This window comes from Kogia breviceps, chromosome 12 (genome assembly GCF_026419965.1).
Source record: "Kogia breviceps isolate mKogBre1 chromosome 12, mKogBre1 haplotype 1, whole genome shotgun sequence".
NCBI lineage: Eukaryota > Metazoa > Chordata > Mammalia > Artiodactyla > Physeteridae > Kogia > Kogia breviceps.
This window is the reverse complement of record NC_081321.1, coordinates 3,478,876-3,491,372: the sequence shown is the minus strand read 5'-3', so window position 1 is coordinate 3,491,372 and position 12,497 is coordinate 3,478,876. Positions and strand designations below refer to the sequence as shown.

Below are 12,497 nucleotides of genomic sequence, written 5' to 3'. Positions count from 1 at the left end.
AAACCCCAAGAAGAGGGAACCGTGAGCCAAAACCACCAACATACACCACGTCGGAATTCAGCCCAGGTCTCCCCGTAACTCACAGGGCAGCGCCCGCTGGTACCCTAACCCCACTGTTCTATTGTAGGAACTTTCCCAGCCCATAATTATTGTCTCTCCCCAGGCCAGTAAGTCAACAGCACATTCAAAAACCAGTCTCCAAAATGACTCCTTTGCTAAAACGGTTTTCTCACCCCCGGGGGTTCTCCTTTGAGGTGCGAAAACCCCGCCCCGCAAATAAGGCATCAGGCTTTCACCGAGAACCAGTAAAGCAAGCAGAAGCTCAGAAGGGTCCATCACCCCCCAGGGTTCATAACTGGGCATTGTGATTAATCCATTTATCTGCTAGTCACACAAACACCCCACGGCAAGAGTCAGTAACAATGGACTATTAAGCAGGTGCACAGGCAAGCGAAGTGTGTACCCATGCTTTGAGCTTTGCAGCACCTCGATTGCCAGAAACTCTACTCATTTTTTGAGTTTTCAGGGCCCACAATAACCTAAGCACAGGAGTGGGAGATGGGGAGCCCAATTTTCAGAAAGCCGTGAGTGATGAACTCCCAGAAGGCTCACGAGCTTTTTCATCATCCCATGAATCAGTCAACATTTGTTAGTATTTTTAATTTACTCTGTGTCAGGCACAGCGTTAAGAACAGGGTAGAGACAACCTCCACCCCCCCCCCCCCCGCGAAAAAAGTCCATTATCCAACTGAAGAACTAGACATATAAAAAGCCAATGGGAGATCAGCTCGGGGCTCTGTGACCACCTAGAGGGGTGGGATAGGGAGGGTGGGAGGGAGACGCAAGAGGGAGGGAGGGGATATGGGGACATATGTATACGTACAGCTGATTCACTTTGTTATACAGCAGAAACTAACACACCACTGTAAAGCAATGATACTCCAATAAAGATGTTTTTTTAAAAAGCCAGTTATCTTGTAATAGGAAAAGTGAGAGACAGGTGTTAGGAACACAGAAGAAGGAGAAGGAAAACTCACTCTCCATGGGGTGGAGGATCAATGGCTGATCTGGGAGGGCTGCTCGGAGGAAGAGACCTTTGAACTGGGTCTTGCTGGTTGAGGAAGATCTTCTGTTTCCAGAGAGAAGGGGAGTGGGTAGAGTAGCCCAGGAACCAGGAAGCACAACGGCATTCAGACCATGAAGTCAGTGTTTGCAGAGAAATGCATATGGGGCAGGTACTGAAGGGCTAAGGAAATGGGCTTTAGCCTTGTCCTAAAGGCAACAGGGCGACAGGGTAAGTTTGGAAAGCAGTGTCTGATCGTGAGCGGATTTGTACTTCTGAAAGCCCACCGAGGGCTGGATTAGAGAAGAGGACAACAGGAGAGAGTCTGTTGCCTTCGTGAGGGCAGGGTGAGGGTGGTGGCCTCTGCACGGACAGCGGGCTGGGAAGGAGACCAGACAGAAGAAGGTTTCTCATGACACACGCAGAGCAGCGGATGATACCCTCAGCTGAGGAGGAGAAGCGCGTCGGAGGGACACAGAGCCAGAAAACGCGGAAACGGAACTCACCGTGCCCACCCAGCCTGCACCCTGGATGCTCCCCGCCCCCACCCCAGCTCCAAACTTCACTGGTCAAGGGAGGCTCTGCTCACAAGCAGGTAGCTTTGTTCCCCACTCTCTCCTTTCTGCCTAAGGATTAGAATCTCTCTCCCTCAAAACCTTGTGAGGGGTCACCTTCTCCCTGTCACCCTCGCCTGTCCCAACACCGCATCTCTCCCTTCCCAAACATCCTCTCTCCCTACCCCTCTCTCCTGCTCCCATCCAAACGTGGCATCTTTTTAGAAGTCACGTAGGGACCTCCCTGGCGGTCCAGTGGGTAAGAATCATTGCGTCCCCTGCAGGGGGCGTGGGTTCGATCCCTGGTCGGGGAACTAAGACACCTCATGCTGCACAGTGCAGCCAAAATAATAATAATAATAATAATAAAAGAACAGAAGTAGCAATGTAGGGCGAAGGGCAGTGAATCGGAAGTGGAAGCAGTCTGTGCTCCAAGGTTGTCTGTCCTAGCTAACCAGGTAACTTTCAGAACTTGCTGGACCTCTCAGCCTCATCATCCTCACCTGTAAAATGGGGCTAAGAAATGAAAGCTAATCTTTGCTCATCTCACAGGATCATGGTGAGGATAAAATGAGATAAAGCACTCATAAACCGCACCAAGGAAAGGCAGGAAAAGGTGCTACCGAACTATCTGGATCATCCAGCACGACTGTCCACCAGACTGTGAGCTCCTTGAGGGCAGGGGCCTGGTGTCTTCATCTTTGGATCTCGAGAGCCTGGATCTCATTCCTGGCACAGAGTCAGTGTTTGATAAAGATGTGTTGAATTAAAAACAAGGAGCGCTACCACCATAGACACAACACACACACGCGCACACGCGCACACACACACACACACACACACACACACACACCCCACAGAGGCATCCTTGCCTCCCTCTCTCTCACCATAAATGCAGGCAGACCCACAACACCCCACTTTTGGAAGTGCTGCTCTAGTCCTGGCTCATTCCAGAAACAGCCCGTTCCTGGAAGAAACCCAAGTGACTGTCACGCCGCCCGGATGCCTCCATTGGACACGTCTGACCACGTCTGAATCCTTCCCCTTCCCGGGGGAAGCTGTGAAGAACTGAACCCCAGACTCACGCCCCTTCCCGGAGCCCCAGCTGGAGCTGCCCCTCCCACTTTGTGCCAGGCGTTCCGACGTGGGGTTGTTTTTTTTTTCCTTTCTTTCTTTTTTTGCTCGCAGGAGCTCGGCCGCCTATACTGCTGTTTTCATTGATGCCTTGAGCAGAGCTGGCATGTGCAACTGCCGAGAAGGGGGGGGCTCGGAGCTGCGGGGGAAGCATGTAAAAATAGCCTGGCAAGCGTCGTTCTGCCTGCTCCGGACTCCTTGAACCCGGGCCGAGGTGGGGAAGCTCACATCGCCGTGCACACTGCGGAACCTGGCCGGGGTCTGCAACCAGACCGGGCGCAACAACCGGAGTGCCGGGGTGGCAGGGCAATTGCGGGGCGGCTAGAGACCTGCGAAAACTTTTTTTTTTTTTTTTTTTAAGAAGCCGAGCGGTAGGGGGATGGGCAGAGAGAAGCTGTTTCTTGCTTCTAGCGCTCCAGCCACACGGCTGCAGGGACTGCTACGTGCCCGCTGGTCCAACAGATTACAGAAGTGCAGCCTGGACTTTGCGCTAGTTTCAGACGCCCATTCTGCAGGTGGGCGACGGAAGGGAGGAGGGCGAGGGGACTGCTAAGGCTAGCTCTCTGCCTTGCACTACACATCATTCTGAGCGTCTGCTCGCCTGGGGGCGGGGGAGAGGAAGTGGCGAGGGGACCGCAGGCGCGCATGCTTTGCCCTAACTCAACACCCCACTGTTCTCCCCAAGAGCGTGTTTGTTTCGAAATCGACAGTTGCCAGATGCACGCTGCTTCTAGTTTCTCAGAGAACGGGGATTTTTAAAGCTTTGCTGCCTACGCGGTGGGGTTAGGGGGTAGCTGCAGTTCAGACCTCGAGGGAAGAAGATCGGGAAGGGTCTCTGCCCCTTCCTGCCACCCAGCAAGACAGAGGGACAATCCCCGTGCCACACCTCCATCACGCCCCACGCTGCACATGGGTAAAACCATATGTGAAGTGCACGGCAGCCCCACCAGACACCCGGCTATTAATAGAGCCCGGGAATTTGCTCTCTGCCTTTTTCCTGCCACCGAGTAAGGGATGATCTTCACACGCATACCCCACTCCGCGCCCCCCCTCGGCGCACCGTTCCTCCACGAAGGTAAGGGGGCTGCCCACGCGGATCCCCTTCGTGACTACAGGTGCCCAGAGCCTACGGGCTATAACCCAGTTGTAATGACGGCGGGGTCAGAGCGAGGCCGGGGAACGCAGCCTCCAGACTTTGCGGCTCCGAGCCAACTCCAGAGCACAGAAAGGGCAGCCGCTGGGCTGCCGGAGGCGGGGGCCGAGAGCGCAATTTGCGGAGCTAGAGCGACCTCCTGGGAACTGCTGCGGGACGAGCGGCTGCGGACCCACTTCCCGCTGCAGCGCGGCGCGCAGGCCTCACGCACGGCCCGCGTGGGCTCGGCTGCTGCAGGCGCGGGCGCTGTCCCTGGTCCTGGAGGTGGCCACGGCCCGAGCTCCCTCCCCGGGGTTAGCATCCCAGGCGCGGCTCGCAGGTGCTGGAGGGCAGACCTCTCCCGGGCCCGGATCTGGGCGCGAGGGTCTGTTGGTGGTGCCCAAGTGCCATCCCGGCGCGGCGCGGCGCGGCGCGGCGGGGCCCCCCTCCCCGACCCCCGTCCCCGCGGCCCGGAGCCCTCCGCGGTGCTGCGGGGACCCAGAGCTCGAGCTTGAAGGGTAACGCCGAGGCAGCGGCCGGCCGGAGACGGTCAAGGCGCCGCAGGGAGCAGACCTGGCCCCCGGATCACCCATCCCGATCCGGCTGAAGCCGGCACTCCGGAGCCCTAACGGAGCCCAGCGGGGAGGGCAGGGGAGCGCGGCCGCCCAGGGTTTGGGACTTGGGGGTGGGGGGTGGAAAGCGAGCAGCGGGGGGCAGGAGAGGGAGCTGGGGTGAGAGCGACTCTTTTGCATTTTCAAGAGGGAGGGGGCCTGAGACAGGCACTGTCTCTCCCGCACCCAGCGCACACACACACGCGCGCACACACGCGCACATGCACACACACACGCGCACACACACACGCGCGCACACACGCGCACACGGCCGGCAGAAGCGAGCGGGAGGGAGCTGGGAAAGTTTGGCACCAGGTGCGGAGCGGCGGCGGCGGCGGCGGCGGCGGCGCGCGGCGCGGGGGTCCCGGCGGCTGCGGGGTCTCGGAGCCCGGCCTCTCGCCTCCTTACCTCGGTGCTCTCGGCCGCGTTCTCCGCCATCTTCCTCCTTAGGAGCAGACAGCGGGAGGAGTGTTTCATGCCCATAAGCGCCGGCAAGGGTTTGGCGATACAGAGACGGCGCCGAGGGAGAGAGAGAGAGAGAGAGAGAGGAGAGAGAGAGAGAGAGAGAGCGCTGGTGTCGCTTTAAAAGAGAGAGAGAGAGAGAAAATGGGAGGAAACAAAAATAAAATAAAAGCCCAGCCCAGTCCCTCTGCCGGAGCGTCAGCCGGTACCATCCACCACGGTGGAGCCACTCCTGCAGTCTCCACTTTGTTTTATTTTCCTCCCTTCTCATCGGCTTCGGATTCCTTCACACAGTTTCGAGCTCCTGCCGCGCCCGCGACCCCCTCCCCGCCTCTCTCCACCCGCGCTGCGGGCCGGGCGGGAGGGAGGCAGCCCCGAGGGCTCCGCGGAGGCGGCGGCGGCGGCGGCGGCTCCTCGCCGACTGCTCGCGAAGTCCGGCCGGCCCAGGCAGCCGACAACTCCTCTCAACTTCTGCCGATCCGCGGGCGAAGCAACACGCTTCCTGCGCGTCCCTCCCGGGGGCTGAGCCGGTGAGTGGGGGCGGGGGAGGTTGGGCCGGGCGGGAGGTGCTGCTGGGCGCAGACCGAGGGCCCCCGCGCCCCGGGCCGCCCCCTCGCCGGCCTCCGGGGGTCTCTGGGCCGCCTCCACTCCCGGGCGCCGTGGACACCTTGCTGGGGGAGGGTCGGGGAAGGGGGGGGCGAGGGCTGCGCGGACGCAGCCGGGCCACGCGTGAGGCTCGGAGAAGGCAGGCGCCGGGGCTGGGCTCCGGCAGGTCCTCGGACCCGGTGTGCGTCCTGCCACCGAGGACGGGCCCTGGGCAAGGCTGGGCCACGGGTCACCTCGCCCCCATCCCAGCCACCGCCCCCTCCCCCGCCCCAGCTCTCCCGCTCCGCTGCCCATTCCTGCATCCTCCCTCCGCGTTTGGGGTTTGGGGAGCCACGGGGTGGATGCCTGGATGCGGAGGGTCCTTCACTCTTTCAACTCTAGGGCTACGTGTGGTATCATGACCCCTTTTTTCTCCCGCTCTCCCTCCCCAAGGGCCTGGGGCTCCAAGCCTCGCCCAGGCCGAGACGGTGGGACCAAGGTTGGCCTGGGAAAGAGGGTGGGAGAAAGTCAGATGGGTGAGCTTTCCGCCGCGCTCCCCCCACCCCGGTCTTCCCTGGCAGCCCCCTGCCCACACATCTCTCTTCTCCCTCCTCACCCCTCCCCCAGCATCACCAGATTCTGAAGTCCCTTTTATGGGAGAGAAGGAGGATGTCAGTACCCACTAGGATTCTCTTGATCCTTTTTTAAGGGAGTTTAGGCGGCAGCAGAGGGTGTGAATTTTTATACAATGCATTCCTGTCTTCGCTTTGAGAGCTTCTTTTTCTCTGTCTTACTGGCCATCTGTCAGGCGGGTGGGGAATAAAACGGGGGGGGGCGCTCTGTGTCCCCCATTACAACAGGCCTCTCTGGGGCTGACTCCTTCGAAGACAGCTGCACTTTCAAGCTTTCAGTTCACAAGTCAAGGGCAGGGACCTAAAAGGGGCTCCTTGGGCATCCTGGCTCTCTCCACTTCACCCCTGTGCTCACCTAGGCAGAGCAGTGCTGCATGCGTGCCCTATCTGTTATTTAACGTCACCTCTGACAGCCAGGAGGTGTGAGCCTGACTGTCCTCAACTAACCTGAGTCCAGTGAAGAAATGGGCCAGGATCTAAAGACGTTTCCATCACCTGGTCCTCGGGGAAACAGAGGATACATTGCAATAAGTGGGGGAGGGAGAGGAGAGAAGGGGATGGAGAGTGTGCAAGAGCGCTGAGTTAATGGGTGAGTGTGAGTGCGTGTGCGTGCGTGCGTGTGTGTGAGTGTGTGTGAGTGCGTGTGCGTGCGTGAGTGTGTGTGAGTGCGTGTGCGTGTGTATGTGTGTGTGTGTGAGTGCGTGTGTGAGTGTGTGAGTGTTGAGGAAGGAGTACATTTAAATGAAAGAATGACCTTAACCTCCTTAACCTTCTCCTCTCTCAGACCACAAACCCGGATGCGTGTTCAGGGCGAGCGAGCAGAGTCTGGCAACACCTGGTCATTCTCCTTCCCTTTCACATCCTGCCAACGCACAGAAGGTGGTGGGGGGCAAATGAGCTGAATCTAAGGAGTGACCTTTACCCTCTTGAGCCCCATTTTCTCTAAGCATCCTTCTCAGAGACAAAAGATCTTGAGACATCTGATCTCCTGCCAAGAGAGGCTCAGCACTTGTACAATCAACAGAAACCAGAAAGGATCTTCCCAGTTCTTCAGTCCTACCCTCTCATCTCACGGATAAGGACCCCGAGATCAGAGAGAGGACGCGTGTCTGTGATCCATCAGCTAGCTGACGGAGCACCTCAGAGCAGCGCCCCAGCCCCCTGGCTTCCAGTCCAGCGCCCTCTCCCCACCCTACCCCACCTCACACCGCTGCAGCCTGTGCAGTGCATCCATTCTGTGACTAACCGGGGCGGGGAGGGAAGCTCAGACAAGCTCCCACCGAAATAGGCTGCTGCCTGTGCGTGATTATGTTGCTATGAGAACCTCAGTGGGTGTGTTTCCTCCATTCTCTGTTGAAATCTTTTGCTTGGCTTGGCTTCTCCCCAGGCACGGCTCCCCTTGGAATGGGGAGTGGAGAGGCTGAGATGGAGAGCTGTATTCTCATAGCAAAGAGTTTTCGAGTCCAACCCATCCAACCCCGAGTCAGCCTGGGGCTGTGCCTGAGGAGGCCAGGCCACCAGGTTGGCTCCAGAGTGACTGGAGGACAAGACTGAGCGGACCTGAAAGTGGACACTCCTGTCCTCTGCAGAGCCACCTTGGAGCAGAGGGGAGTCGCCCCTTCTATGCTCCCACCTCTTTACAAATTCACAAGCAAAATAACTGTTACTTTTAAGAGACTAAGTTTGGGGGTAATTTGCTACACAGCAAAAGATTACCCGGATACCCATCTCCTGGAGTTGTGAAAATTCATGATGCATAAAAAGTGCCTAGGACTTCCCTGGTGGCGCAGTGGTGGAGAGTCCGCCTGCCGATGCAGGGGACGCGGGTTCGTGCCCCGGTCCGGGAGGATCCCACATGCCGCGGAGCGGCTGGGCCCGTGAGCCGTGGCCGCTGAGCCTGCGCATCCGGAGCCTGTGCTCCGCAACGGGAGGGGCATTTTGCGGTAGCATTTTCTCACCATCCCCACTGTTCACAAGAATTGGGTCTTTCTCCTTCTCTTTTGCATAGGTATGTCACATCGTCTTTTGCAAGATTTAGTCACTCCACAAAGAACTTACTGGGCATCACTTATATACCTAGCTCATGAAGAGGCCCTGGGCTTAGCAATAGGCAACAAAAGATACTGGAATGACCATTGAACAGGTCTTCATTTAATCACCCTGGAGGCTTTGACATAGAGAGAACTTTTGTAGAAGAGCTTTGGAAAGGGCTCTGCTGGGGGGCAAAAGGACGTAGGACAAGAGCACAGGGTGTTCTCCAGGGTGTGAGTTAAATGAGTGGTCTGGACAGTAGGTCCTACTGGGTAAAGAGGTCCCGAAGACACATTTTGCTTATGTCGTTTTTCTTACGCTAGATCTTCAGTGCGACAAAATGTATTGAATAGTACGCGTAAAATGCTTAAAACAATGCCTGGCTTATGGTCAGACCACGGACATTGTGCTAACATTTGCCAGGCACTGTGCTAGGCTCTGAGTTAAACTTGATAGCGCCCTTATGTGCTGGAGACTTTCCCAGACGTGTCCTCATGAAGTTCTTCCGACAACTCTTTGAGGTAGAGAGATGCTGTCACTGTCCCCACACCATAACAGGTGACACAAAAACACAGAGAACTGCCCCAGTGGTAGAGTCAGCATGCGAAGCCAGGATGCCGGCATGATCTTCCAGAGGTTACCCAGGTTCCAGGAACAAGGGAGTGGTTCTCAACCTTGTTGAGAATCATCTGGGGAGTTTTAGAAGTGCCAGTGCTCTGGTTCCACCCCCAGAGACTACGATCTAGTGAGGGCTAGGCGTCCGGATTTTTTTTTTTTTTTAAAGTCCCTGGAAGATGCTAACGGGTAGTCATGGTTGAGGATAGTTGGATAAGGATATTTGGAGGAGATTAAAAGACCCACAGAGAAAGATCCCCAAGTCACAGGCGAGTCCCCCCAAAACTATAACCACCCCCACGTGATCCAGCCCTAACACAGAGGTTCTTGAGGACCAGGAGGTTCTTGAGAGCGTGAAGCTGTGCGGTGGTTGGCTGAGCGTGTAGAGGTTGTTACGAAACCTTGGCGGAGGTCTCTAACTGGACAAGTTATCCCGCCGTATGAGACGCCGCAGAGAGATTTAGTCTCCTGTCACTAGAAGGTTTCAGCTGGACTAATGATTTGGTGTAGCTGTTGTAGCAGAGCTGCAAACCCTGGGAGACTGAGCAAGGCCTCTGAACTTCCATCCACCCCAAGCTGCAACCAAGCCCATAATCATCTCCTCCCAGGCCTCCGGAAGCTGAAGACCGTGTGTAGTAGCTCTACTCCAGGAGCCAACCAACCGTTCCTCTGCTGCCTGCCGAAATCCAGTGCCTGGGGGCCAGGATGCCGTTTCCCAGACCTGCAGACCATACTGCCTGGGAAAGCCCAGATTCTAGCTTGTTCAAGTGTGGTTGCTTCCATCCAAGGGGCTGTGTAAGAAATATCGTGTGTCTTCCCCCTCTTCCTCCTCAGGGAACCTCACACGTGGCCAGGGCTCACATATGGCCGAGACACGCTGCAGAGAATCCATGGCTCCTCAAGAATCAGGCCACAGCCGTTATCCATCACCACCTCCCAGCGGCGAACCCGGCAGCGTGCTTCGTGTCTTCTGGGAGATGTGGGAGACAAGCCAAGGCTGCAGCAGCCGCAACCACCTGGCTGAGCCTCCAGACAGCCCCACACCTGGGAAGTTCTCCTGCACAAGAGCCTCTGCAGTCCTAATTCTCCCCAACCCAAGGCTCAATTATTTCTTAAACTGTGTTCCGAAAAGCAACTTGTAAGAGTGCCACCAACGCCTGCAAAGTAATTTGGGTTTCTTCCCTTTTTTTTTTTTTTTTTCTCCTGCCATTAAAACTGGAATGTTATTTCTTCCTTGCTCGGATAATGTCTGATTGAATCAACTCATTGTGGTTTTGTGCTGGGTTTGACTGTTTCTTCTCACTATATTTGGGAGGCATTTTCTTAGTAGTTCTGCATTCAGAGCTTAATCCTTGGTGTTTTAGGCCCCTGAAAAGCTAGACTATTTTTACCTGCCTTTCTCTCGGGGTGAGAAGGACTCAGAAGGACTCCAGACATTTTCTCAGTGGCCTACGATGGAACCCAAACTTCTCTGGAGAAAGCAGAAGAGGGACACAGTAGCAGAGCCCTTAAAGATACAAAAATATTCTTTCTAAAATGCTATCACAACAAAAATCAGCTTTTTCTTCTTGGTGGAAGTTGTACACGCCACTCCTTTCCTCTTTTTCAAGTCTTTCATAAAGGCTTGCCTTTCTCTGGAAAATCTCTCCTGAGTCCCCCCAAAGCCAGCTAGAAATCAACTCAGTCTATCCGGTGCAGTAAGTTAACACACATTTTCTTCCATTCGCCCTCACACAACAACTACTACAGTAGCCAAGCGCTGTGCCAGGCATTCTGGACTAAAAGATGAAAAGGCAGACCTACCCTGATGACCTGTCTTCCAGGAGGAGTTGGTTATGGATTCAGGTACTATCAGAGGTCATATGGATTGGTTCTTATAGGTTAAATACCGCTATAATAAATGGCTTATAGTCAGGAAGGGCCTGCAAGCGCTATCTATTGATATGAACAGGGAGACCCTGGATGCTTTAAGGCCTGGACCAGAAGCATAGTAGCCTCCATTCAGGTAAGGCTGGGGACACCTTCTTTATCAAGATACCAAAGTTCTTGTGTGCTTCCAAAACTTTCATGGTTGGGAAGTTTTGCAGCCTTGGCCCCCCCCCCCCCAAAAGCATTAAGTACTGATGCCTCTTGGGGCATATAACACACTGTGACCTGCCCTAGTGCAGGGCTGATCTCTGGAGTTTCAGGGGTGGCCCTCCCTGAAGGTGCACAGAGAATGGAGGCGGCAAAGAAAGCTGTGATTAATTCCACCTGTTTGCTTTCTAGACCAGTTAACAACCCTGATCTATTTCTCCCATTCCCAAAGGGATTTTTTTCTTTAATATAAACCTCTGCTGGATTTTTAAAATCGTAAAATATTACCCCTCTACGGTGATACTGACATTTTGCTGTGTAGCCTCCATTTGTTTCTCATGCAAACGTATGAATAGATCTTCCTTGACTTACAATGGGGTTATTTACCTCCTGATAAAACCCTCCCAGGTGGAAAATATCGTCAGTCGAAAATGTGCTTATAACACACTTAACCCTCCCAAACATCACAGCTTAGCTCTACGGACCTTAAACATATGCTCAGAACACTTACATTAGCCTACGGTTGGGCAAAATCATCTCACCCAAGGCCTATTTTATAATGAAGTGTCAAATACACCGTGTAATGTATTGCATACTGAACTGAAAGTGAAACACAGAACGGCTGGCTGGCTGGGTACCCAACGGTAGTCAGTACCTCGGTCGTTTACTGGGATCTCGGGGCTGACGGGGAGACCTGGTCGCCGCCGCTGCCCAGCATCACGAGGGAGGGTTTCCCCGCCTATCGCTAGCCTGGGAAAGGATCGAAACTCAACATTCAACGTATGGTTCCTACTGAGTGCGGATCTCACTTTCACACCTTGGGAAAGTCATAAACTCGTAAATTGAAACTCTGTATATGTGTTGTATAGACATGGCTCAGCAACTTGGTTTCTTTGTTACACAGTGTATTATAGACTCCTTTCCATGTTATTACATGTAAATCCAAGTTATTGTTTTTAAAAGCTGTAAGACGTCTCACTGTGTGGATAAGCCATGCTTTCGTAAACCAGCACCCTACTGGTGGATTTTCAAGTCATTCTAAGTATCCTGAATGTCACTCTAAGCAATTTTGCAATAAATGTTCTTTTGCCTATACCCTTACAAACAGGAGCTTTGCTTCCGTACGACAGTTCCCCAAAAGTGATATCACTTGAATATACATTGCCAGATCCTTTCCAAAATTTGATTCCTCAAGAGTGTAGCCTGAACCCTTGGAAGGCGCACATCCAGCCTCCCTTCCCCTCTGCTATTCCAGTGTCGAGTACAAAAATATTTACTGCATTCGAAGCCCTGGATTAAGCACTTGAGGGGGAAGATCCATGAAATAAAAGACACGATCCTTGTTTAAAAGGCATTTCTACACCAAGAGCTCTACAGCCTGGCAAAGTGTTCACGAGATGGGCTGAGACATGGGGTATTTTTCCCTAGAGGGAAAGCAGATTGATTCCAAGTCTAGGCAGCGATGTTACCAAGAGGCTCTACAGTCTGAAAAATAATAAAGACAAAAAAGAAAAAGAAAAAAGTAGGCACCACTTGCCTGCCACTCGGGTGCAATGGTCACAGAGGATACTCTGGCCTTCGGGGGCCACCTTCATTTCCCGT

The 12,497-nt window shown here is 54.5% G+C and overlaps 1 protein-coding gene and 1 long non-coding RNA gene across 6 annotated transcripts in view; one reads left to right on the top strand and one right to left on the bottom strand.

Annotated features, from left to right (window-relative positions):
• The window catches only part of PRMT8 (protein arginine methyltransferase 8), an 84,114-nt gene extending 78,575 nt beyond the window's left edge, over positions 1-5,539 (bottom strand). Inside the window, exon 1 of the mRNA XM_059081380.2 lies at positions 4,903-5,539. Within this exon, the coding sequence (XP_058937363.1) occupies positions 4,903-4,977 (75 nt within the window). The 5' untranslated portion in view covers positions 4,978-5,539. The remainder of the gene's footprint in view (positions 1-4,902) is intronic.
• Positions 2,720-12,000, top strand: LOC136792239 (uncharacterized). Of its 5 annotated transcripts, none has more exons than XR_010835735.1 (3): positions 2,720-3,266; positions 5,251-5,486; positions 6,958-12,000. It is a non-coding gene; the product is annotated as an uncharacterized lncRNA (long non-coding RNA). The 5 variants fall into 5 exon arrangements; XR_010835734.1 differs by lacking the exon at positions 2,720-3,266 and adding an exon at positions 3,281-3,826; XR_010835733.1 differs by lacking the exon at positions 2,720-3,266 and adding an exon at positions 3,281-3,826 and having other exon boundaries at positions 4,945-5,486.
• Positions 12,001-12,497: the final 497 nt, after the last annotated feature.